Source organism: Podarcis liolepis, assembly GCF_965112155.1.
Source record: "Podarcis liolepis genome assembly, chromosome: 2".
Classification (NCBI taxonomy): Eukaryota; Metazoa; Chordata; class Lepidosauria; order Squamata; family Lacertidae; genus Podarcis; species Podarcis liolepis.
Window position 1 is genome coordinate 123764527 of NC_139555.1, and position 25721 is coordinate 123790247.

The window sequence follows — 25721 nt, forward strand, 5'->3', positions numbered from 1 at the left end:
ATTATGCAGTTTGAAGCGAGTGGATGCATAAAAACGGGCTCCTTTGGAAATGAAGCACTGTTTAACGAAAGCTTTGCTTGCGGAACTTTCTTCAAAACAAAACAAAAACATCCAAACAACTCCATAAGACATATGTCAGTCCAAGGCATAGGCTCAGCATCTTACAAAATGTCAAACAATTTCAACAGACCTAGAAACAGAGGTCTGTCCCTACAACCTGCATCCTGCCTGGGGCTGTTTATCTGGAAAGCTTCATCTACATCCTCACTCTCACAGAGCCCAGGAACAAAGGACTCCAGCCATCACCCTTCCATGATGGCGAAGTTGCAATTCAATTCAATACCTCTCATGTGATCTAAGGTTAAACACTCATATGTTAGCTAGCAGAAAACAACATTCCATTATCAGCTCAGTTAAGGCTCAGAGTCCCTTAGAGTACGGCAGTGGAATTTTCCAGCATTAAACCCTTTCACCATTACACATAGGCATTCCCATTTCGGTGTCAATTAAAACCATTATAATCAATAGGGCAGTGGTGGTGCTGGGGGAGTCTGTAGCGAAAATCCCTTGAAAGAAATGCTGAGAACCTGTGGCCCTCCAGGTGTTACTGCCATACAACCTCCATCATACCTGCTCACAGGCCATCCAGCCTGGGGCTGATGGGAGTTGGAGCCCAACAACAATGGGAAGGCCACACAGCCCCCACCCTGCAAAATCTCTGCCCTATTACGAGCCATAACCCTAGGGAGAATTAGGCAAATTAACGAAGGACAAGGCTCTTGATAGCACCTTGAATACTTGGAAGTGGTGTGCATTTTACAGGATTTCCCTGGTGATGGGAAATGAAGGGAGCTATGAAAATGTTCCTCACCCTGCACAGCCCTCTTCAGAAAAATAAAGGCCTGTCACATTGAAGATGGATCAAACATTGCTGGGGATTTGTCGACATGCAGAGGGCCGGGAGGCCAGCTGGCAAGCCTCAGCTCAGCCGACTCCTTCCATCGACCTCTGCTCTGACGTAAATCAGCGACCCGGGCTTCAGAACCAGGGCACGCTATCAGCAGATAGAACTGCACACACAGAATAGGCGTGAGGCTTGTGAAGTTATACTATAACTACAGATCTATTAATCATAAATCAGGACAAAGAAACATGTCGTCTCTCATGTTGTCTCAGAGAGAAGGGGAAAAAGCAAAAGCCAGTGTGGTGCAGTGGTTAAGAGCAGTAGACTCATAATCTGGTGAACCGGGTTCGCTTCCCCGCTCCTCCACATGCAGCTGCTGGGTGACCTTGGGCTAGTCTCACTTCTCTGAAGTCTCTCAGCCCCACTCACCTCACAGAGTGTTTGTTGTGGGGGAGGAAGGGAAAGGAGATTGTTAGCCGCTTTGAGACTCTTTAGGGTAGGGATAAAGTGGGATATCAAATCCAAACTCATGTGGTAACCTTACTTACCTTGTAGTAAGGTTAAGGCTTACTGGGAAATGATATACAATGAAATGAAAAGGATGTTTAAAATAACGTTTCTAAAAAAACACCAGAAGCCTTTCTCTTGGGAATTATAGGTACAGAACTACTTAAATTGTATAGAAATTTATTCATGTATACGACTACAGCAGCAAGAATGTTACTTGCCCTAAAATGGAAAGAAGCAGAAGTCCCAGCAAAGGAAGAATGGATTTGAAAACGTATGGAATATGCAGAAATGGCAAAACTTTCCGGAAGAATAAGAAATCAAGATAAAAAACTTTTAATAAAAGAATGGAAATGGTTTATTGAATATTAACAGACAAATTGTAAACAGATAAAAAGACTGGCAGGATTATTGTAATAACCTGCAGTTACATAAGAGTATATATTCAAAGAAGATAAATAAATATGTTAAGTTAATTTGGATATGCAGAAGATATTCAAAACAAACTTAAGGAACCGCAGAAAGAGGGGGAAGGAAGTCAAGTTTTAAAATGCCAAAATAACTGTAAAATCAATGGAATGTGTATATCTGAAAAGATATGTATACGTATATGTATATACATATACATATACATATATATAAAACCCTTGGGACCCCTTCAAACTCTATGATTCTTTGATTCCTGTTCTTCTCTGTCCCTCAGCGATGAGTCCCAAGGCGAGATTGACATCCCCGTGACCATTCCGGATACCATCACCGAGTGGAAGGCAGGAGCTTTCTGCTTGTCTCCGGATGTGGGCTTTGGCCTGGCCCAGACTGCCTCTCTCAAAGCCTTCCAGCCATTCTTCCTTGATCTGACCTTGCCCTACTCTGTGGTGCGGGGCGAAGTGTTCACCCTGAAGGCCACTGTCTTCACTTACATGCAGCGCTGCGTCAGGGTGAGGAACGCCCTAGCTTGGCTCCCGATTCCCGGAAACTCCTCGCCCTCTTTTCCTTGGCATAGAATTTGGATCGCCTAGGCACGGAATCATATTGCTGCAGGCACCCCAGTCTCTTGAGTGGCGAGAGACTTTAGTTCCCTCCCCGCTAACGCCTTTCTGTTCATGGACAGGTCAGTATCTCGCTGGCTCCCTCTGCTGAGTTTGTGGCTTCCCCTGTGGAGAAGGAGGAGGACTCTTACTGCCTGTGTGCCAACGAAAGGAAAACGGTCTCGTGGACGGTAACTCCCAAATCTCTGGGTAAGCAGCAATGCTAGGAACTGGGTAACCACCACGGTCTGAAAGCGAGATGAGCGCCGTAACCACATACAGTGGTGCCTCGCAAGACGAAAATAATCCGTTCCGCGAGTCTCTTCGTCTAGCGGTTTTTTCGTCTTGCGAAGCAACCCTATTAGCGGCTTAGCGGATTAGCGCTATTAGCGGTTTAGCGGATTAGCGGCTATTAAAGGCTTAGCGGCTTAGCGGCTAAAAGGCTATTAGCGGCTTAGCGGTTTAGAAAAAGGGGGGGGGGAGCGGGAAAAAATCGGAACATTCGCAAGACGTTTTCATCTTGCGAAGCAAGCCCATAGGGAAGCAGCTCAAAAATGAAAAACCCTTTCGTCTAGCTCATTTTCCGTCTTGCGAGGCATTCGTCTTGCGGGGCACCACTGGACTTAACCACCTGGACTGGACTTAACCACCCAGGGGTCCTTTACCTTTTACCTTTACCAAACCCTTAGATCAGGGATATGTATAAATGCAAGGAGTCCTGATTCCTCCTACAGAATTACCACCTTTAGATTGCAGTGAAAGTTTGTGTGTGCGTGTGTGTGCGTGCGCGCACTTCCAGCATGTAAATACAATATATATATTTTTCAGATTAAAAATTTACAGTCAGATATCCAACATACATACAACATAGAAACAAGATTCCAAAGAACTCCTGGACTTCCCTCCTCCCCTTTGTGGGTCCTATTGTTAGTCCTTTCCTCCTGCATCTTTTATGATAATCCAAATCTTTTACATCTCCATTGTGTCCAAAATTCACCATTTTAAACTACAAGTGTTACTCCAATCCTACTAACGATTTTAACTGTTTACAACGGTTTTTAAGATAAACTATAAATTTTCCCCATTCCTTATTAAATTTTTGGTCTTCCTGATTTCTGATTCTTTCAGTCATTTTAGCCATTTCGGCATAGTCCATCAACTTGATCAAATACAGTGGTACCTCTACTTACGGACGTGATCCGTTCCGGGGTGCCATTTGCACCGCGAAAAGTCCGTAAGCAGTGCATGTGATGCGGTAGAGTGCGCATGCACGAAGCGTGCAGATCGCTCCCTGCGCATGTACGAAGTGGTGAACCTGGAAGTAAACACTTCTGGGTTTGCCGCGTTCGTAACCAGAAAAAACGCGACGTGAAGCAAACGCAACTCGAGGTATGACTGTGCTGTATTTTTAGAGTCCGTGGCAAATTTGGTTATTGCCTACATTTTCGGTATGCATTGATTTCTCTCCCAACTTTAAATAACCTAATAAGAATGGAAAGGATTGCAGGTGAACCATGCTATTAACAAAATAGAATGAGGGCGGCCCTTTTTTCTCTTCTAGGAGAAATAAACTTCACAGCGAGCGCTGAAGCCCTGAACTCTGAACAGCTGTGTGGGAACGAAATAGTGGAGACACTCCACAAAGGGCAGAAGGACACGGTGATCAAATCCCTTTTGGTCAAGGTACGAGTGGCGGCAGAGCATATGTCTGCATTGCCCAGGGTGGGCACGCTCCCGAGGGGGGCATGGCGTGGAGGGTGCCCTCCCAGGCACAGGATCGCCGCTCGGGTTCCCGGAGCAGCATGTGTGCCCTGCAGCTGGGGACGAAGTGAGCCGCTCATGGGTGCAGAGCGAGCCGCCCATGGTGGACATTTGGTGCGCCGCCTGCCCGCGATTCCCAAGCCTCCCCCAAGTTGTCAAAACGAAGGGGGAAGGGGGAAACGCCACCGGCAAAGCGGCGCAACTCCCCCCTTACCCCGACGGCTGAGGGTAGGCTTGGGAATCACAGACGGGTGGCACGCCGAATGTCCCCCCCCCTCAGTGAGGGCACCCGGGGCCGTCCGCCCGCCCTGCCCCTCTTCCTATGCCCCTGGGTACGAGGGCTGCTTTAATCTTGATTTGGGGTTGCATAAGTGTGATTTTGTGGGGAGTAAAGGAGACCCTCCAAGTGTCCCTATTTTCCAAGGACAGTCTCGGATTTACAGAAGCTGTCCTGGTTTTTGATTTGATTCCGGATTGTCCCGCTTCTTCCTCCCACCATTGTCACTGGAGGAAGGCTGGAGGGCATGGCAAAGCAACAACGTTTGCAATACGTTGCCCGAATCATTGGGGAATAAAGAGAGAAACGGAACTTCCTCCTTACTGATTCCTTCTCTTTCAGCAATGACTGTATTCTCCTGTGTATAAGACAGTGATTTTGCTAAAAAAAAATGTAGTCCAAAATTTGGGGTCGTTTTATACACTTGGCTTGGGCTCTTGAAATAAGGCAACTCAAAAAAGCTCAATAACTTTGGTCAGCTTCCCTCACAAAAAAGCTCAGAGTTGTTTTGTTTGATGTTTAAAATATTGATTTCTTAATAGTAAAGCAAACTTTTTCCTTTCAGGGTCTGTTTCCTGCTTATTTTCCAAGTTTCAGTCAATGTGAGCTGGCATGTGCCAGTGTGTTAACTTATTGGCTCTATCTTGGCTGCATGTAAAATTCATATACAGGGACCTTAGGGTTTGTAATAACCAAATAACATTTAGAATGTTTGGTGAATACACCTTAAGTTTTCTTTATCCTTCCAACCAGACTACAGTGGTACCTCGGGATGCGAATGGGATCAGTTCCAGAGCCCCGTTCGCATCCTGAATAGAACATAAGACGCGACTGCACATGCGCGGGTCACGTTTTCCTGCTTCTGCGCATGCGCGCGACGTCATTTTGAGCATCTGCGCATGCGCGAGCAGTGAAACCCGGAAGTAACGCGCTTGTTTACTTCTGGGTTGCCACAGATCACAACCCAAAAGAGCTCAACTTGAAGCACATTCAACCCGAGGTATGACTGTATTTCTTTCTGCACACTGCTAGAATGCAGAATTTATTTCATCCTCCCCTCTCCTTTTCTTTTCTCTCCTCTCATGAAGCCGGAAGGCGTTGAGAGGGACGTGGTCTTCAACAACCTGCTATGTGCAGTTGGTAAGTGACGGCTAATGGAGGAATCCCTTCCCATGTCTCTGCATGAATCTCACATAACTGGAAAGGGCACAACTGCCCCATACAGAAACATCATCATCGACATCATCATCATCATCAGTTGATTTTCTCTTATTTATTTATTTATTTATACTTTTCAGTTTATACATTTCACTGATTTTACAATCATTTTGACATTTCAAAACTCAACTTCCTTCCCCCTCTTTCTGCAGTTTCTTAAATTTGTTTTTAATAATTTCTGCATGTCCAAATTCACTTAATTTACTCATTTATTCATCTTCTTTTAATATATACTCTTATAAAACTGCAGGTTATTACAATAATCCTGGCAATGTTTTTATCTGTTTATAATTTATCTGTAAATATTCAATAAACCATTTCCATTCATTGGTTAAAAAAAAAGTTAACAAATTAGTTGCTTTTCTCACAGAGTGAAGCAAAGTGACAATTATTATTACTATTATTATTATTTATAGTAGTAATTACACACCCTTTGTTAGCTATTTTTCTGAGTCATGTAGAGTGATTCAGTGCTTTCACCCTCAAAGCCCTAGTGATGAAGTAGACTCCACACACAAGACTTTGAAGACGACTCTTTGCTTGCAGGATGGCAACTATTACAAGCAATAATATTTATGCATATCAAGTCAAATACAATGCATCCCTCTCCCTTGAGCCCAAGAGAGGGTCTTCTTGTTTCTTCCTTCCAAAACTCCTTTGAAACCGGCCATAAATTATCAGCCCATCGCTCCTCAAACCTGGAAGGGAACTAAGAGTAGGCTTGCAAATGTTCCCGCTAACTGGAAGAGAGGCTGTAATATCAGGCAACAGGAATGATCAAAACTCCCTCTGTTCTGCTTCCAGAGAAGCCGAGGTCATCACAACCTGTTTCTTTAAAGCTGCCAGGCAACGTGGTGGAGGGCTCAGCCAGGGCCTCCTTCTGTGTGCTGGGTAAGTCATGAAAACTTTCTGGGACTCGGGCTTCACGGAGACCCTGTGTATTCCTGCTCTATATTCCACACCATCTGGCCCAGTCTTCACCCTTCCACATGTGAATAGCTCTCTCCAGTTCCAATGTCCTGGGCTGAGTGCAGTTGCTTATGAAGTCAAGACAGCACCGACCACATAGATGTCAGTGTTAGATTTCTGTTATGCCACTGTGTAGTTCTTGGAGTCACAAGACTCTGTTGACATTCCAGACTGTCTCACGAGAGATGGATGTTGAAGTTACTGGTTTCCTGTTTCTTTGTTCCTGTTGTTTTCTGTCTCTCACAGAGAGCAGATGCATATTCTTTTCTGTCCTGCGTAGTCAGAAATAAAGCAGCAATGTAGCACATGTTTCATGTCTCCATCTGCTGCTGTCTGGGTACTCTGCTTAAAGGGGAGCATGCCTGAAGTCTCATTCAAAGGCTTAGGTCGTTAAGCACCGTCAGAGGAGAGCCGGGGAAGTAGCCTTTACAGCTGGGTCGTACAGAGGCTCCGACAGTCAGCAGGCTAGGAGGAGACCCATGATTTGCAGAAGTAGCAAACAAAGTTGTGGAAGGAGAGCTAAGGGCTAGAGCTGGGGTGGAATGGAAGAGCTCAAGGAGGACTGAGCATGCACTATGGGCATGGGATGCTAGCAAACGTTTGGGAAGGGAAATCAAGTGGCAGGGGTAATGAAATGGAGTATGCTGGAAAAGAATGTATCTTTCTGGAACTGAATGCTACATGCTGTAAATATTTGCGCTTATTTTCTTCTTGTCTTTTCCCTTATTCTAGCGCATTCTTTCTTGGCCTGGCCCCTCCTTGCCTCCTTAATTATGCCTCCATCTGAGCCCAGTCATTTCTCATGTAATCTGGCACTGATAATATGTGGGAATTAGACTCTAGTTCCCATTTACAGAACTATGTGAAGGGAGGAGACCGGGCTGTTTAACCCTTTAACTAGTTCCCTTTTCCGTTCTATAAAAATTACGCAAAACACACTCTCTTTTTAAAGTTTAAATAACAAATAGCTTTTAATCAGTGTACAGTCGTACCTCGGCTCCCGAATGCCTTGGGAGTCAAACATTCTGGCTCCCAAATGATCGAAAACCGGAGGTAAGTGGTCCCGTTTTCAAATGTTCTTTTGGAAGCGGAATTTCCAATGGGGCGTCTGCGGTTTCAGATTGACTGCAGCTAAACAGAAGCCGCGCTTTGGAAGTCAAACATTTGGGAAGTCAAACGGACTTCCGGAATGGATTCTGTTCGACTTCTGAGGTACGGCTGTACTTGCACTTGTTAGATTAAACATACAAGGCAGGGAGGTGTTATGTTGCTAATACACATTGCATAGATTTCTATCTTATTAGCACTTAATATTTATCTGCTTCCATCTGGCCATTCTCTCCTCCACAGCATTTTCATTACGTACATTTCCACCAGTTCATTTCCCCCTCCCACTCCCTGATCTGTGATTTCCTGGTCTGTGTTTATGGAAGTTTTTAATATTTAATGCTGTATTGTTTTTAGCACTCAATTGGGAGCCTCCCAGAGTGGCTGGGGAAACCAGATGGGCGGAGTATAAATAAATTATTATTATTATTATTATTATTATTATTATTATTATTATTATTATTCCTTATGGGAATTTGCATTGCTTTGATGTTTTCTTTTGTCATGCGTTTCACTTGGTGGCTCTGCGCCATCCCCTCATATTCCAACCAATCTTTTCCCTCCCCTCCTCTTCCCACATCCCAGGGGACACCCTCGGATCAGCTGTACAGAACCTCCACCAGCTTCTTCAGATGCCCTACGGCTGTGCGGAGCAGAACATGGCCCTCTTTGCCCCCAACATCTACATCCTGGAGTACCTGAACAAGACTGAGCAGCTGACTGAGAAGGTGAAGTCCAAGGCCATCGGATACTTAGTGGCTGGTGAGAAAAACTTGTGAGGAGAGGATGTACGGGGAGAATTCTACATTTGTTGTTTCCTGCAGGGCGGGAGGAACAATGTGGATTCACTCAGAACATATTTATAAGCATGGCTGCCGACTTTACTGGACTGAAATCAATACATTAATTAACTACCACACTAATTGTTGGATTGCTAGTAGGGACCAATTTTAATCACCGGGGCTTTGAGTTCAGGACACACTTTGAAACTATTGAGAAACTGAGGGTGGCGTGTCTTCTCTTGATGCCCACATAGCCTCTGAGCATCCATCACCGCCCCCTTGGTTGTGTGGCTGAGTAACCTTTCCTCCCCTGAAAAGTAAAGGTAAAGGTAAAGGTACCCCTGATCGTTAGGTCCAGTCACAGACGACTCTGGAGTTGCGGCGCTCATCTCGCTTTATTGGCCAAGGGAGCCGGCGTACAGCTTCCGGGTCATGTGGCCAGCATGACTAAGCCGCTTCTGGCGAACCAGAGCAGCGCACGGAAATGCCGTTTACCTTCCCGCCGGAGTGGTACCTATTTATCTACTTGCACTTTGACGTGCTTTCAAACTGCTAGGTTGGCAGGAGCAGGTAGCAAGTAGGGACCAAGCAACGGAAGCTCACCCCGTCGCGGGGATTTGAACCACCAACCTTCTGATCAGCAAGTCCTAGGCTCTGTGGTTTAACCCACAGCCCCACCCGCGTCCCTCCCCCTGAAAAGTACATAGAGCCAAAGGAGGAAGTTGGAAGAGTGGTGCTCTTTCTCACTTCCTCCTTCAACTCTATGTGCTCTACAAGGCTCGGATTAATTCTGTTGGTTCTACTCAGATCCCTTGAATGAACTAGGTGTGTGTTTTTGTACCCACTTTCTTTCTGCCTCTCTGTGGGGTGAGTGGATAGCAGCATTTATCAACGGGGTTATGAATTGGTTTTGTTCTTGTTTTTATCATGTATTTTGTGTCTTTATTTTGTATGTTTTTTTACTGTGAACAGCCCTGGGATCTTTGGGTGAAGGGCGGTATACAGATTTAATTTTTTAAAAAAATGGATAAAAAATAAATGTTAAATGATATGCAATCTTACTACTTCCTTTCCCCAAAATGGCATATCTGACGAGTTTTAGGTAGCATTTAGGAAAACACTGAATGTAGCATTGCCATAAAGAGTACACTCCTCTCCTATTATTGAGAAGTAGACGTAATTCCTTAAGAATGGATTTCCTTAAGAATGGAGGAATTATTCTCCATTCTTAAGGAAATCAGCCCTGAGGGCTCACTGGAAGGACAGGTCCTGAAGCTGAGGCTCATGAGAAGAGAAGACTCCCTGCAAAAGACCCTGATGTTGGGAAAGATGGAGGGCACAAGGAGAAGGGAAAGACAGAGGACGAGATGGTTGGATAGTGTTCTCAAAGCTACCGGCATGAGTTTGACCAAACTGGGGGAGGCAGTGGAAGACAGGAGGGCCTGGCGTGCTCTGGTCCATGAGGTCACAAAGAGTCGGACACGACTAAACAACAACAACAGACATAATTCACAAAATGATAGGTGCAAAATAGAAAAGTAGGCTTTGTTTATCAGGTTTCAGAATTGTAAGTCTCAAGAAAATATTCAACCTTGTGCTTTTTTGTTGCTTTACTGCTTCTTTCCATAGAAGATGCCTCTGTTGAGTTTTGGGTCAGTTGCAAATTTTATCAAGAAGATTAAAAAAAAGGCAAAAAAACCCCCACCCCAATTCTCCTTCCATTTCAGGCTACCAAAGGCAACTGAACTACAAGCACTCTGATGGCTCCTATGGCACCTTTGGACGAGATTACCGGAGCCCAGGGAACACCTGGTGAGATTGACAGAGGCCGCCTCATTTATGCAAGGCATATATATACACGTATTTTTCGCTCTATAACACGCACCCGACCATAACACGCATGTAGTTTTTAGAGGAGGAAACTCCGTAGGCATGCCACCCATAGGCATTCCCTCCATAACACGCACAGACATTTCCCCTTACTTTCTAGGAGGAAAAAAGTGAGTGTTATGGTGCAAAAAATACGGTACATGTTGAGCAGGGGGAGGTTACCTGGTTGAATTGCCTTGAAAGTCCAAATACACTATGTCAGCTGGCTCACCCTTATCCAAATGCTTGTTGACACTCTCATAGGGCTCTATAGGTTTGTGGGACAGGACTTGTCCTTGCAGAAGCCATGCTGGTTCTACGTCAGCAAGGCTTGTTCTTCTATATGCTTGGTAATTTTATCCTTGACAATTCTTTCCTGGGACAGATGTTAAGCTAACCAGCCTGTAATTTCCACGATCCCTACCCCAGGATATATTCTATCTTAATACAATTCTGCATTCCTTAGCTTAAGCTGTCGATTTTTTGTCTCATACGTGAAAATGCTTTCCTGGTGTTGCATCCAATATCATTCATTCTGAGGTCCTATCAAAGGGCGCATTTCTGGGCTTCTACCTTTCAAGTTTCCCCAAATGCATTGGCACTGGTGCCTGACTCTGCTGTGCTCGGTGGCTTTCTTGCAGGCTGACGGCATTTACACTCAAGTCCTTTTCCCGAGCCAGACCCTACATCTTTGTGGAAGAAAGACACATCCAGGACGCGCAGGTGTATCTGGCTAAAATGCAGAGAGAGAATGGCTGCTTCAGAAGCATCGGGACCCTGTGGAACAATGCTCTGAAGGTACAGAGAGAGGGAGAGAATGCAGTCAGAACCAGATGCTTGGGCAACCTCAGAAACAAAAATTCACCAGTGTGGTTTGTGTTGGCCTTTTGGGCTGAATTAGGTTGGAAATTGTCATGGTGTGATTATCTTACGCTGTTCTCTTGAACTCTTTCTGAGGCCTCTGGACTGAGGAAGTTGTAGTGTGGAAGATACCATGAGAAGAGAAGATAGGTGGGAACATAGATCCCATCTCTGGGGTGCCATAAAAATAAAAATAAAATAATAATATATTATTTATACCCTGCCCATCTGGTTGGGTTTCCCCAGCCGCTCTGGGCGGCTCCCAACAGAATACAACAAAACATCAAGCATTAAAAACTTCCCTAAACAGGGCTGCCTTCAGATGTCTTCTAAAAGTCGGATAGTTCTTTATCTCCTTGACATCTGATGGGAGGGCGTTCCACAGGGTGGGTGCCACTACTGAGAAGGCCCTCTGCCTGGTTCCCTGTAACTGCACTTCCTTCAGTGAGGGAACCGCCAGAAGAGCCTCTGCGCTGGACTTCAGTGTCCGGGCTGGACGATGGGGTGGAGATGTTCCTTCAGGTATACTGGCCCAAGGCCATTTAGGGCTTTAAAGGTAGCCCCACGTAGAGCACATTACAGTGTGGGTGCCCGGCCGGTTGACCCAATGCATTGCACATGTGACATCACATGGTTCGACGAGGCCCAATGGGGTTCATCACAGCTGTGGGAGGACCAAATGGGGCCCATCACACCCTCCGGAAGGCCCGGCAATGTGTGACATCATACATGTGCGACAGGCACCCCCAATGTGGGGCGGAACCCAGTGCACCTGGGCGGGAAGCAGTGCAGAACTGGAGTGGGGAGTAGGAATGGGACCATTTGCATGGAAACCATCCATGAGAGGAGACCCATGTGGACCGGAGCTCTCGGTGTGGTGGACAGCCAGAAGAAGTGCGTCCTAGTATCAGGTGGGTTTTGGAGAAGGTGGATCTTGGGAGGAGCTCTTGGGAGACGGAGAAGGACCTTCACACACCCCATGGAGCTGAGGCCTTTTCCGCTTTCCTTCCTACAGGGTGGGGTGGATGACGAGATCAGTCTCTCTGCCTACATCACTGCTGCTCTGCTGGAGAGTCATCTGCCTCTCGATGTAAGTATCTGTCTTCTCCTTCCCGAAGCCCATTGTGGAACAGTCATGCAGGGCAGGCAGGAGGTGCCCCCCACAATCACAGCTGAATGTCTCTCGGCAAATTCCAAATCAACAAACAAGTGGGGTGCATGTTTCCTTCTCAAGCAAAGCAACCAGCCTTCTTTCTCGTGCAGAAGGCAGGAGAACCCATGACCCTCCAGATCTTGTCGGACTACAACTTCCATCTGCCCCAGCCAACATGGCTAATGCTCAGGGATGACGGGCTCTGTAGTCAACCACAGATGTTCTCTAACTCAAGTCTAGCAAGTGGCCTTCATGCATTCTGTGGTGGGAATTTGTTTCACTATCCTGGCTGAGCTGAGAATTTTCCTGGTTTGCTTAAGATGGGTTTTCTTCATTCCAGTGGGGGAGATGCAGGCCACATCCCTTGGATGAAAGGTGGTAATAATAATAATAATAATAATAATAATAATAATAATAATAATAATAATTTTTATTTATACCCCACCCTCCCCAGCCAAGACCAGGATCAGGGCGGCTAACACCCGATATAAAAACAAATTGATTGAAATACAACTTAAAAACAAGATTAAAATACAACATTAAAACATTAACATGCAGCCTCCTTTCAACGGAAACTCAAATCAAAAACTTTTTTGGGGATGAAAATTCACATCTTCACCAAGGCTAACTTTCCAGACTGGTCCTACGTGGGCCAGAAAAAAGCCAGGGAAGTCCCCAAATAGGAGTTCCATCACAGAAGGAGAAAGGAAAAAGGAAAGAGGGGGAGGGGATCAAGTTGATTTCAAGCCAAAGGCCAGGTGGAACAACTCTGTCTTACAGGCCCTGCGGAAAGAAATCAGATCCTGCAGGGCCCTGGTCTCATGAGGCAGAGCGTTCCACCAGACCGGAGCCAGTGCTGAAAAGGCCCTGGCTCTGGTTGAGGCTAATCTGACTTCCTTAGGGCCCCGGACCTCTAGGGTGTTGCTATTTATGGACCTTGAGGCTCTCCGTGGGGCATACCGGGAGAGGCGGTCCCGTAGGTACGAGGGTCCTAGGCCATGAAGGGCTTTAAAGGTCAAAAGCAGCACCTTAAATCTGACCCTGTACCCCACCGGGAGCCAGTGCAGCTGGAAAAGCATAGAAAAGGTAAAGAAATTTAATAAATGAATAAAAATGAAAGGGGTTTTCCAGAGGCACCTAGTTGTGAGAACAGGGTGCCAGACTAGATGGGTCCTTTGTGTGATCTAAGGGCTCTTCTGATGTTCTTATATCTTTGCTCTGCCCAGCTTCCTGCAGCGGGTGGGCCTGACTCTGCTATTCCAGCCACCACCTACGGGTTGCCCCCAGGCCTTCTGAAACAGCTACAATGGCTTGGGCTAAGCCTCTCCTCCCTCCCTTCTCCCCACAGCATCCCACCGTGCGTAATGCCCTGTTCTGCCTGGAGACGGCGGCTCAGGCGAAAGAGATCCACGTTTACAGCCTGGCCTTGCTGGCTTATTCCTTTGCCCTGGCAGGGAAGGAGGAGCAGAGGCAGAAAATGCTGCAGTTACTCCACGAGAAAGCCGTGCAAGAAGGTGAGAACGGATCTCTGGGTGGAAGGGAAGGGTGTAGTACTCAACTCTTCTTCAGCTCCGAGGGCCTTCTGGCGGTTCCCTCATTGCGAGAAGTGAGGTTACAGGGAACCAGACAGAGGGCCTTCTCGGTGGTGGCGCCCGCCCTGTGGAACGCCCTCCCACCAGATGTGAAGGAAATAAGCAGCTATCTTATCTTTATCTGTTTAGGGAGGTTTTTAATATTTAATGCTGTATTGTTTTTAACACTCGATTGGGAGCTGCCCAGAGTGGCTGGGGAAACAGCCAGATGGGCGGGGTATAAATAATAAATAATAATAATAATAATAATAATAATAATAATAATAATAATAATTATTATTATTATTATTCTCCCCTTGAAAATCTGGCTCCTCGTTCCCTGGTGGGAATAAATAGTTGGCAATGCAGACAAAACCGCCAGTCCAAAGATCCGCCTTCTTCTCAGGATCCAAACAGTTTGCTGGCCCTCTTCCCACATTCCACAGCACCGACATTGTTAGTGGTGCCTGGGTTGCTCGACCCAAACATTAATGACTCCCTCCCTCCCTGAAGACGATGGCTACCTTCACTGGCAGCGGCCTGGAAAGAAAGAGGCGGACAAGCACCTTTCATTCTTTGGTCCTCCCCGGGCTCCGTCTGCGGAGGTGGAGATGACAGCCTACGTCCTCCTGAGTTACCTGACCAAACAGCCAGCGCCATCCCGGCAAGATCTGGGGACAGCCACCCGCATTGTCAAGTGGCTCAACCTGCAGCAGAACCCCACTGGGGGCTTCTCCTCCACTCAGGTAAGCCTCCTTCCTTCCTTCCTTCCTTCCTTCCTTCCTTCCTTCCTTCCTTCCTTCCTTCCTTCCTTCCTTCCTTCCTTCCTTCCTGGGATCCAGACCAAAGTCTGCAAGGAGTGATGGGAAGGCACAGCAAGCTGTCAGGGCTGCTGCAAACCCTTGAAATCCAATAAAAAATTCCAATCAAAAATTCTATACAGAATGGGAATGCATAGGAGAATACACGAAGAAATATGGTGTTAAAGCAGAACTCTTAATAGGCAATTGTTAAGCGAGTAAGGACAAAAGAAGTAATTATAATTTAACCGTTTTCAAGTTACTCTATTTTATCAAAGCAACTAGAAAAAAATATATTATGATGGGAAGATCTCACACAGGTGAAGGGAAGCAGTCGGGAGGAGGGGAGGGTTAGGTTGAAATTGGGAAATAAAATAATATATGGGACAGCAAAGGATATAATAGATTCTTATAGAATAGTAATATATTGTAACCAGAATAGAAGTTTAAAAGTGGAAGCAAATGTACTTTTTGTTTTTTCATTATTGTAATAGTTGTTATTATTTCTTATCGGTAGAAGGCAATGTTAATTTAGACTTCTTTGTTTTGCTGTCTGTATAATTTTTTTTTTTTAAGTCAAAAAAAAAATATCTCTCAATCATAGGAAATTGGGGTATGGTAATGGAAACTCCAGGGCCCGTTGAGGATATTGCCAAAGTTTGGATGCCTTGGCTGAGAATGCAAACCTCAAGGAACCCAAATTCTCACAATAACTTTGAGGTGACCATTTATGTCCCCCTTGGTCAGCTTCTTCCCTGGAAGATTGGGGTATACCATATGAGGAACGGCTAAGGGAGCTGGGCATGTTTAGCTTGGAGAAAAGGAGGTTAAGGGGTGATATGATAGCCATGTTCAAATATATAAAAGGATGTCACATAGAGGAGGGAGAAAGGTTGTTTTCTGCTGCTCCAGAGAAGCGGACACGGAGCAATGGATCCAAACTACAAGAAAGAAGATTCCACCTAAACATTAGGAAGAACTTCCTGACAGTAAGAGCTGTTCGACAGTGGAATTTGCTGCCAAGGAGTGTGGTGGAGTCTCCTCCTTTGGAGGTCTTTAAGCAGAGGCTTGACAACCATATGTCAGGAGTGCTCTGATGGTGTTTCCTGCTTGGCAGGGGGTTGGACTCGATGGCCCTTGTGGTCTCTTCCAACTCTATAATTCTATATGATGTCCACATCCCTAGGGAAAACTCCCTTGCTCATTGGGGCCACTTATACATCCTCCATGTGGGGCTACCTTTGAAGGTGGCTCGGAAACTGCAATTAATCCAGAATGCGGCAGCTAGACTGGTGACTGGGAGTGGCCGCCAAGACCATATAACACCGGTCCTGAAAGATCATCATTGGCTCCCAGTACGTTTCTGAGCACAATTCAAAGTGTTGGTGCTGACCTTTAAAGTCCTAAATGGCCTCGGTCCTGTATACTAGAAGGAGCATCTCCACCTCCATCATCCAGCCCGGACACTGTGATCCAGCTCTGACGGCCTCCTGGCAGTTCCCTTGCTGTGAGAAGTGAGGTTACAGGGAACTAGGCAGAGGGCCTTCTCAGTAGTGGCGCCTGCCCTGTGGAACGCCCTCCCAGCAGATGTCAAAGCAACAAACAACTATTTTACTTTTAAAAGACACCCGAAGGCGGCCCTGTTTAGGGAGGCTTTTAATGTCTGACTCTGTATTGTTTTTGATATTTGGTTGGAAGCCGCCCAGAAAGGCTGGGGAGACCCAGTCAGATGGGCGGGGTATAAATAAATTACAGTGGTGCCCCGCAAGACAAATGCCTCGCAAGACAAAAAACTCACTAGACGAAAGGTTTTTCCATTTTCGATTTGCCTCGCAAGACGAATTTCCCTATGGGCTTGCTTCGCAAGACGAAAACGTCTTGCGACTTTGTTAAACCGTTAAAACCGTGCTTCGCAAGACGAAAAATTCGCTAGACGGCAAAACTTGCGGAACAAATTAATTTCGTCTTGCGAGGCACCACTGTATGATTATGATGATGATGATGATGATGATGATGATGATGATGATTACTACTACTCCACAAAGTGGAAATGCATTCCCAACAAAAGAGGACAACAGACTTGTGCAGAGAAAGAGATGGAAATGTGGAAATGATTACTGTAATGTATAGAAATGCAAGACTAGAGGAAGGAGGACTGTGACCTCTGTGCCTGCCTAGTCTGCTGTCCGGATGGGCAACTCTTGTGTGCCAAGGCCCGGTGACCCGCAGTTCCCTAGTGGATAGTAACCTCCCTCCATCCAAACAAAGGCTTACTCAACGCCTAACCTCACAAAGTTGTGACAATTGCTACAAGGAAGGTGTATACCAAATGGCTGGTGTGAAGGTCGCGAGAGGGGGTTCTCTGGCCATGCCACGATTTAAATTTCCCACGGCCACGCCTCCTGCTGACACTAATTGGTCGGTGGAGCTACCCCTGGGCGGGGCCCTGCCCAGCGACGCAGCCTAGATGGCAAAAGTGGCAACGTGTTTAAGTTGCTAACTGTACATTGGAATCTGCTCTGGATCAAAAGGAGTAGAATTCATGACAAGATGGATGACAATTAGGGAGCCCTTCCAAGTCTGCAGTTCTACTAGTCTATGATAACTGGACTTCAACCAGGGGACAACTTCAAACTGAGGACTGTCCTCTCTACAACAAGGTCCATGCCCACCTTCCCCTTGGTCTGTGTTGCAGGACACTGTGGTTGCCCTCCAGGCCCTCTCCCTCTATGGTGCCTTTACCTATTACAACAGCAGCATGGGCCCAGAAGTGACCCTGAGCTCCACAGAGGGCGTCCTGAGGCAGTTCCATGTGGACAGCACCAACCGCCTGCTTCTCCAGTGCCAGGCTCTGCCCAGAGTGCCAGGGGACTACGTCAGCACGGCCACGGGGGAAGGCTGTGCCCATGTCCAGGTGAGTGAGTGTCCCACCCGGGATGGGTGCCTGGGAAAGAGAAAGTGTGACATGGATCACAGCAACACAACTGCCTGGGCCAGCACTGCCTGGCGCAAAGATCGGGTGGCCCACGAGACTGTTGAGGTTGCACAAGGTGGTGGCAGCTTTGCTTTGGAAGACATTGCCCTGCCCTAGAAATGATCAGCTCCTTCTGGTGGAGTATGGAGAAACCAAGTTGGGGCAGTTGCCCCGAGCAGGTAGCAAGAACAAAAGGATAGGGGGACCCCGATCTTGGCAGCAGTATGTTTGGAAATGATCTAGGGGTCAACATTGTGTTAGCCATGAAGCTAATGCAGTTCTAGACTGCATCAGTGGAAGCATTGTGTCCAGATCAAGAGAAGTAATAGTACCACTGCCTGGAGTATTGTGTCCAATTATGGGCACCAAAGTTTAAGAAAGGTATTGAAAAGCTGGAATGTGTGCAGAGGAGGGCAACCAAGATGATCAAGGGTCTGGAGACCAAGCCTTATGAGGAACAATTGAGGGAGTTGGGTGTGTTTGGTCTGGAGAAGAGAAGACTGAGGGGTGACATGATAGTCAACTTCAAACAAACTGAAGGGCTGTCACATGGAGGATGGAGCAAGCTTGTTTTCTGCTGCTCCAGTGGGTAGGACCAATGGGTTCAAAATACAATAAAAGAGATTCCAACTAATCATTGGGAAGAACTTTCTGACAGTAAGAGCTGTTTGGAGGGTAGTGGGCAGTCCTTCACTGGAGATTTTAAATGGAGTTGGGATGGCCATCCGTTAGGGATTCCTTAGCTAGGATTCCTGCATTTCATGGGGTTGGACAAATGATCCTTGGGATCCCTTCCAACTCTACTATGGCTCTATGGCCAGTAAGCAAGGGCTTATTGCAACTTAGCAAGCCAGGGAATGGGAATAGGTCATTCAGAATCCTAGAGATGTGCCAATGAAGGGATAAGTTGTTCCAGCAAAGGCTATTGTCTCTAAGACCCGCCACCCTTAAAGGGGCAGACCTCCAGCCTGAAGCTGGCCCATCTGGGGGTATTGGCTAGGGGGCTGCATTGGTTGATGGGCTCAGTGATGTCAAGATCCATATTAGCCCCTTGTGTCACAGTCTGGTTCACAGGTGATCGAAATCCTGGCAGGGGACATCAGGACCAGGGGCAAAATGACCAGGTGGGAGCAGGAACGGGGGTCAGGAAGCCAAGAGCCCAAGGGTCAGAGAGCTGGGAGTCATGAAGTCAAGGGTCCGAGGATCAAGAAGCAGGGAGTCATGAAGTCAAGGTTCAAGGATCAGGAAGCAAGAAGCCAAACACAGCAAGGCAGGAAGCGTGTCACTGTGGCAAAGAGCCGAAGGGAAATGTTGACCTTATATCCCTTCCCAGCTCTTGCCCCCAGGTGCTGTGAGTTACCAATTGGCCTCACCTGTGTGGCCGCACCTTGCCTCTTCAGAACAAGTCCTGCAAAGTCCTATTGGTCACAGGGCCTGGCTCTTGCACGCACACCTGACACCTTGGTTGGCTGTGCTACTGCCCTCCTGGTTCCAGAGGCCTCTTACCCTCTGAGTTGCTGTCCAAGTCACTGTTGGAAACCTGGGTCATGCCTGATGGAGAGAGAGAGAGAGAGAGAGAGAGAGAGAGATAAAGACCCGCCCATCAGAAGTCAAGGAGATAAAAGAACTACACAACTTTTAGAGGACATCTGAAGGCAGCCCTGTATCGGGAATTTTTTAAATGTTTGATGTTTTACTATGTTTTTATGTGTGCTGGAAGCCACCCAGAGTGGATGGGGAAACCCAGCCTAGTGGGTGGGGTATAAATAATAAAATTACAGTGGTGCCTCGCAAGACGAAATTAATCCGTTCCGCGAGTCTCTTCGTCTTGCGGTTTTTTCATCTTACGAAGCACGGCTATTAACGGCTTAGCGGCTTTAAGAAAAAGGAAACAAACTCACAAGAACTCGCAAGACGTTTCGTCTTGCGAAGAAAGCCCAAAGGGAAATTCGTCTTGCGGAACGACTCAAAAAATGGAAAACCCTTTTGTCTAGCGAGTTTTTCGTCTTGCGAGGCATTCGTCTTGTGGGGCACCACTGTACTAATTATTATTAGAGTCCTGTTTCTTTTCCAGACCACTTTGAAATACAACGTGCATCCACACCAGGAAGAGGCACCGTTCACGCTGGAGGTGCGCACAGTTCCAGAGACCTGCGCTGGACCCAAAGCCCACAAAACCTTTGACGTTGCCATCAATGTCAGGTAGTCCCCTTCATTGGCCAAGGCTATTTGGGAATCTGGACCACTCCACAATCAGGATGTATTAGAACAGAGGTTCTCAACCTGTGGGTCCCCAGATGTTGTTGGACTACAGCTCCCATCATCCCTGCGCTCTGGCCTTGCTAGCTAGGGGTGATGGGAGTTGTAGTTCAACAACATCTGGGGACCCACAGGTTGTATTAGAAGATGGATAGATGGTTACGGGGTGGGCTGTCAGGGGCGAAGAGTGGTGCGATTATTTCCCCTCTCTCTTTGGGTTCTCAGTTACACCGGCAACCGACTGGCCTCCAACATGGCCATCGTCGATGTTAAGATGCTCTCAGGATTCGTCCCAGTGAATCCATCCGTAAAGCAGGTAAGAGCTTCGTTTGTGTGTGAAGGCCCCGCCACAAACAGCAGCCTACTTCCTTGGCTGTAGGAGACTTGAGAAGAAAAGAGCTGCCTTTGCCATATTGCCTACCTACCCCAGGCATCCTCTCTCCAAAAACAGCCACGAGGATCCCTCTGGGTGTCTCACAAGCGGGACTTCTCCTTGTGTTTGTTAGTCTGTCTCCAAACTTTGCTACTCTGAGGCCTGCAACCTTTGTTCACAGAGGCGCCAGTGAGCTTTCGCAGCTGATGGATACAGTAATTGGCCATGGGATTGTCCAATCCCGTCTTGGTTTTAAAGTCAGCTGACCTAACGGGCATAATCATATCTTGGGGCTGCGAATGTTGTACTAGCTTGCAATGTCCACTAGCCACTAGTTAAGTCACTTGGAGACCTTCTGGTGACAAGTGACTAATAAGTCTAATGAATGAATGAATGAATGGATGGATGAATGAATATAAGCCAAGAACACCACACAGCTCAACCTCATCTGCCAGGACTACAGAGAAGTCTCTCCTTGCCCTCACCTTAAGGTAGACTATGCTGCTCTCCCTGAGGCTTCAGAGATCGTCTTTCCCCATATATGCCCACTCGACCCCTTCGACTGGTGGAACTGGCATTGTTACATTTGCCGCATAATACCCGTTCTTCATTTGTAAGAACTCGATCTTCTAGTGTGGCAGCACCTGCACTGTGGAACTCCCTGCCTCTTGACACCAGGCAACTGTTAAAAACATTCTTGTTTTGACAAGCCAACCCCGGTGCTTAGGAAGCTAATGCGAGTTTTAATCTGTTTTAGCTTTAATCTGTTTTAATCTGTTAGAGCAGTCTACTGCTATATTAACTTTTTGAAAGTTTCAAACTATTGTTGCTGATGTTTCTTATTCAGAGATTTATGATTTTATCTTTTTCATGAACTGCTTTGAGGTTGCTTTTTTACAGTCAATAAGTGTACGAATTTTATGAAATAAAGAAACAGCAACAATCTTCATTTTGCGCCCACCAGCTGGAAAGCCACAATCTGGTCCAGCGCACGGAAATGAGCATCAGTCATGTCCTGCTGTATTTGGAGAAGGTGAGCAAAGATGTCAGGCTTGGGCAATTCTCTCCTCCCCCGGGAGCATCAAGGAAGAAACAAGAAAGTTCGTATTTATGGTTTTATTCAGTCATTGTGTTGCAAGACAAAGAACCCAGCCCTGAACTCCACAGTGATGTTGCTCGCTTTGAGCTCCTCCCCGTCTCTCCCCTGCAACAGTACCTGGCTCCATGGAGGGCCTCAGAAGACAAATGTCATTGAGCCCTTTGTTCTTGAATTCTAAGTGAGCGGAGAGTCCGTGGGGACGGTGGTGCTTCTATGCTCTGTCTCTGTTGCCAGTTCTCCCTCTCCTTCTCCTAACAGCTCATAACTTGGCAGCTCTGCATTCTGCTGTAATTCAATCCTGTTTCTCTCTTCTCCTGAAACTGCTGGAGAAAGGGGGGGGCGATCCCCCCACCCCCCCTCCTCCAATGGATGCAGAAGAGAAAGAGGAGGCGATCCCTAGCCCTCTTCTTCTGTCCAGTCCCTGACAAAAGAGGGCAGAGACAGGAGGCAGGAGAATCTCTCCTTTGGTCCAGTATACCTGAAGGAGCGTCTCCACCCCCATCGTTCTACCTGGACACTGAGGTCCAGCTCCGAGGGCCTTCCGGCAGTTCCCTCACTGCAAGAAGCCAAGTTACAGGGAACCAGGCAGAGGGCCTTCTCGGTAGTGGCACCTGCCCTGTGGAACGCCCTCCCACCAGATGTCAAAGAGAAAAACAGCTACCAGACTTTTAGAAGAAACCTGAAGGCAGCCCTGTTTAGGGAAGCTTTTAATGTTTGATGTATTACAGTATTTTAATATTTTGTTGGACGCCACCCAGAGTGGCTGGGGAAGCCCAGCCAGATGGGCGGGGTCTAAATAAATTATTATTATTATTATTACTACTACTACTACTATTACTATTATTATTATCTGGGTGCACCAGTGGGCAGAGTGAGAAGAAGGTGGGATTTGCTCCTCACACTCATTCCTTTGGAAACATGGAAAAGCTACGAGGGCAGTGGTTGAGCTTCTCTCTCTCTCTCTCTCTCTCTCTCTCTCTCTCTCTCTCTCTCTCTCTCTCTCATTGCAAACCAGCCATTGCACCTCCAAACTGCATAATGGGAGTACTGCAATATTGATTCTGTGATTCCACAATCACTTGGCTATGTGAGAGGAGGGAAGAGAGGATGATGCTGTTCAAACCCTTCCTCTTCTTCACCTCAAGGAAGGACAGAGGGATGGTGGGGAGCCTGTGGAGGAGATTTCCTTCCTGCATAGAAGGTTGGAGTTCGTGGGGAGAGAAGGCCTGGCATTCAGGGTACCGCTCTGAATGCTGCTCATTGTAGCCGCTGGAGATGTGCAGGGCATCAGATGGGGAAGATTGTAACTGTGTGTGAGGGAGGCACTGACAAACCAGAAGCCCTAAACAATCCCACCAGTGCTCCTTACACACCCATTGCAGAAGGGGGCTGCTCAGATATGGGGAAATGAACCTTCTGGAGAAGCCGTCCTAGAGAAAAGACAAAGTTTTGTTCATGCCCTCCGCCATTTCTTTGCTGGGTGTGTGAAGGTCTGTCTTAGCTGCCAGTTGACTCACATCTGGAACTAATAATAATAATAATAATTATTATTATTATTATTATTATTATTATTATTATTATTATTATTAATACCCTGCACATCTGCCTGGGTTTCCCCAGCCACTCTGGGAGGCTCCCAAGAGAATATTAAAAACTTCCCTAAACAGGGCTGCCTTGTTCCCTGTAACCTCACTTTTCACAGTGAGGGAACTGCCAGAAGGCCCTCGGTGCTGGACCTCAGTGTCCAGGCTGAACGGTGGGGGTGGAGACGCTCCTTCAGGTATACTAGACAGAGGCTCTTTAGAGCTTTAAAGGTCAGCACCAACACTTTGAATTGTGCTCGGAAACGTACTGGGAGCCAAGGAAGGTCTTCCAGGACTGGTGTTATATGGTCTCCGCGGCCACTCCCAGTCACCAGTCTAGCTGCCACGTTCTGGATTAGTTGTAGTTTCTGGATCACCTAAAAGGTAGCCCCACATAGAGCGCATTGCAGTAGTCCAAGTGGGAGATAACCAGAGCATGCACCACTCTGGCGAGTCAGTCTGTGGGCAAGGAGGGTCTCAGCCTGCGCACCAGATGGAGCGAGTAGACAGCTGCCCTGGACACAGAATCTCAGCCGTCTTGTGATTCTGTATCTCAAGTGATGATCCCACCTGCTTCTCCACAGGTGACCAACATGACCCAGAGCTACACCTTCACTGTGGAGCAGGTCGTGCCTGTCCAGAACTTAAAGCCGGCTGTGGCAAGAGTCTATGATTACTATGAAACAGGTGAGAAAGGCCCCCCCACATTGAAGACCATTAAGGTTCACATATCCCACTTCTTAGTTAACTCCCAGAGCAAAATTTAGAACCGTCATGCAATAGCTGCTTTTATGAGCATTCTGCAACCAACCCCTTAAAAACCACCCACTTGTCTAAAAGTGGTGATGGAGAAAGCTCTGGGGGGCAGAAGCTGGCCTGACCATCTTTCTCTGTTGCTTCCCTCTCTTTCCAGATGAAGGTGCTGATGCAGAGTACAGCGCCCCCTGCAGTACAGGTAGAGTATGAACAGAGATTGCCTTGTGCAAATCTGAACTGGCTCGAAACTACCAAAGGCCATCCCAGACCATAATCCAGCTTTCTTCGGGGGGCAGGACATGATATAGGGGAGTGGTTTCCAAACCCTTTAGGGCCTCTGCCCCCTTGGTTCCCCCCAAATCATCCTCCCCTCATAGTTGTCAATGTTTCCCTTTTTAAAAGGAAAATTCCCTTATTCCGAATAGGATTCCTCGCAAGAAAAGTTGACGGCTATGTCCTACCCTACCCTATAAAAAGCATTATTCAAAACAGCAGTTTTCACGACCCACGAATGAAGGCAATAACACAATAAAATTCAAAACAGTGGCAATGAAATGCATGTTTATGCAAAACCCAATTCAACTCTTTCATTGATTCAACAAAACGGATGAGTTTGATGCAGTGCTGCCAGATTTTTAAAGCCTGATAGTCATTTACACTTCCAGCACCGCCCCCTTGCTGCCCCCCTGCCTCTTAGCACCACCCCAAGTCATCCCACTGCCCCCCAGGGCATGGTACTGCCCATTTTGGGAACCACGGATTTAGCGTCCTGGATTAAAGCGACTTGAATGGAGGCCAGGCCTCCTGTTGGGCAGGTTGAGGGGCCCCACCTGGGCTGCCAGGTTTGGGGAAGGGCATGAAACGGCAGTAGTGGGGCATATGGGGGGGGGTTGGAGGGGGGCTGCCATCTGGATCTCCTGCCTCTGTTTCCCCAGAGCGTATTGGGACACTTGTGGGTGAATGCTTGGCCAAAGGAGATTCTTATGCTCTTTCCTCCACTGCAGCCGAATCTAAACAGGGGACTGAATGATGAAGAATGCAGCCCATCGCTTCCCAGGCGGACTCTGCTGGTGTCTGGTCTCCTCGCTGACCCAAATAGGGCTAATTTAGCCAGCTAGCCCTGGTGATCATCTAATGTTTATTGGATGGATTTCCCCCCTAAATTGATTTTTTAATTCTGAATTTATTGTTACTCACGTTTTATACTGCATTTTATGCTGTTTCTTGTTGCATCAATTAAGTGTTCTTAATTTGTTGTTAGCTGCCCTGAGCCCAGTTTTCTGAACCGGGAAGGGCGGGGTATAAATAAAAAGTATTATTATTATTATTATTATTATTATTATTATTATTATTATTATTATCTTCCTTCTACCAGATAAGGAGGGGGGACAGAGCAGCTGGGACAGAGCAGTGGCTGTGAAGAGGGAAGAAGGATTTCTCCAAATGCAAGGCTCATCCACATCTCTGCTTTCCCCTGGGAAAAAGCCACTTATTACCGCTGAGTCGGAGCAAACATTGATTGGGTTTTCTCCATCTTGAGGTTTGCTCTGATTTAGTGCTCAAGAGAGGGTTATCCAAGGGAAAGTAGTGGGGTAAAGGGATTTTTTTCTAGAAATGGGACAAGCGGAAGTGTGTGGCCCAATTTGCTTATTCCACCCCTTGATAGTCCCAAAGGTCTGAAGTGCCTCCTGCTCTGGCAAAACCCGGAATGACAAAGGGAAGAAGAGGGGATCGCTACAAACTCAGGCACCTCCTCTGTTGTTTTTTCTTTTCATTTTGAGACCCTTCTGTGTGGCTTCAATTTCCCTCTACAGGATAAAATAAAAGAGAACCCTATTTTTGATTCCAGCCATGTCTCAAGCATATCTCT

At 46.9% G+C, this 25721-nt stretch overlaps 1 protein-coding gene across 3 annotated transcripts in view; it reads left to right on the forward strand.

Moving 5' to 3' along the window:
* The window catches only part of LOC310701044 (alpha-2-macroglobulin-like), a 64389-nt gene extending 38689 nt beyond the window's left edge, over positions 1 to 25700 (forward strand). The window contains exons 19-36 of one of the 3 annotated variants that reach the window (XM_083491057.1): positions 2115 to 2349; positions 2523 to 2649; positions 4001 to 4122; positions 5566 to 5617; positions 6500 to 6586; positions 8357 to 8533; positions 10281 to 10365; positions 11064 to 11220; positions 12299 to 12373; positions 13785 to 13950; positions 14521 to 14753; positions 17503 to 17721; positions 19856 to 19983; positions 20266 to 20356; positions 21378 to 21446; positions 23680 to 23782; positions 24009 to 24050; positions 24856 to 25700. In XM_083491057.1, coding sequence (XP_083347183.1) covers positions 2115 to 2349; positions 2523 to 2649; positions 4001 to 4122; positions 5566 to 5617; positions 6500 to 6586; positions 8357 to 8533; positions 10281 to 10365; positions 11064 to 11220; positions 12299 to 12373; positions 13785 to 13950; positions 14521 to 14753; positions 17503 to 17721; positions 19856 to 19983; positions 20266 to 20356; positions 21378 to 21446; positions 23680 to 23782; positions 24009 to 24050; positions 24856 to 24881 — 2194 coding nt within the window. In that variant the 3' untranslated portion in view covers positions 24882 to 25700. Of the gene's footprint in view, positions 1 to 2114; positions 2350 to 2522; positions 2650 to 4000; positions 4123 to 5565; positions 5618 to 6499; positions 6587 to 8356; positions 8534 to 10280; positions 10366 to 11063; positions 11221 to 12298; positions 12374 to 13784; positions 13951 to 14364; positions 14754 to 17502; positions 17722 to 19855; positions 19984 to 20265; positions 20357 to 21377; positions 21447 to 23679; positions 23783 to 24008; positions 24051 to 24855 lie in introns of those variants that run through there. The other 2 variants (XM_083491059.1, XM_083491058.1) reach the window with 2 other exon arrangements.
* The last annotated feature ends 21 nt before the right edge of the window (positions 25701 to 25721 follow it).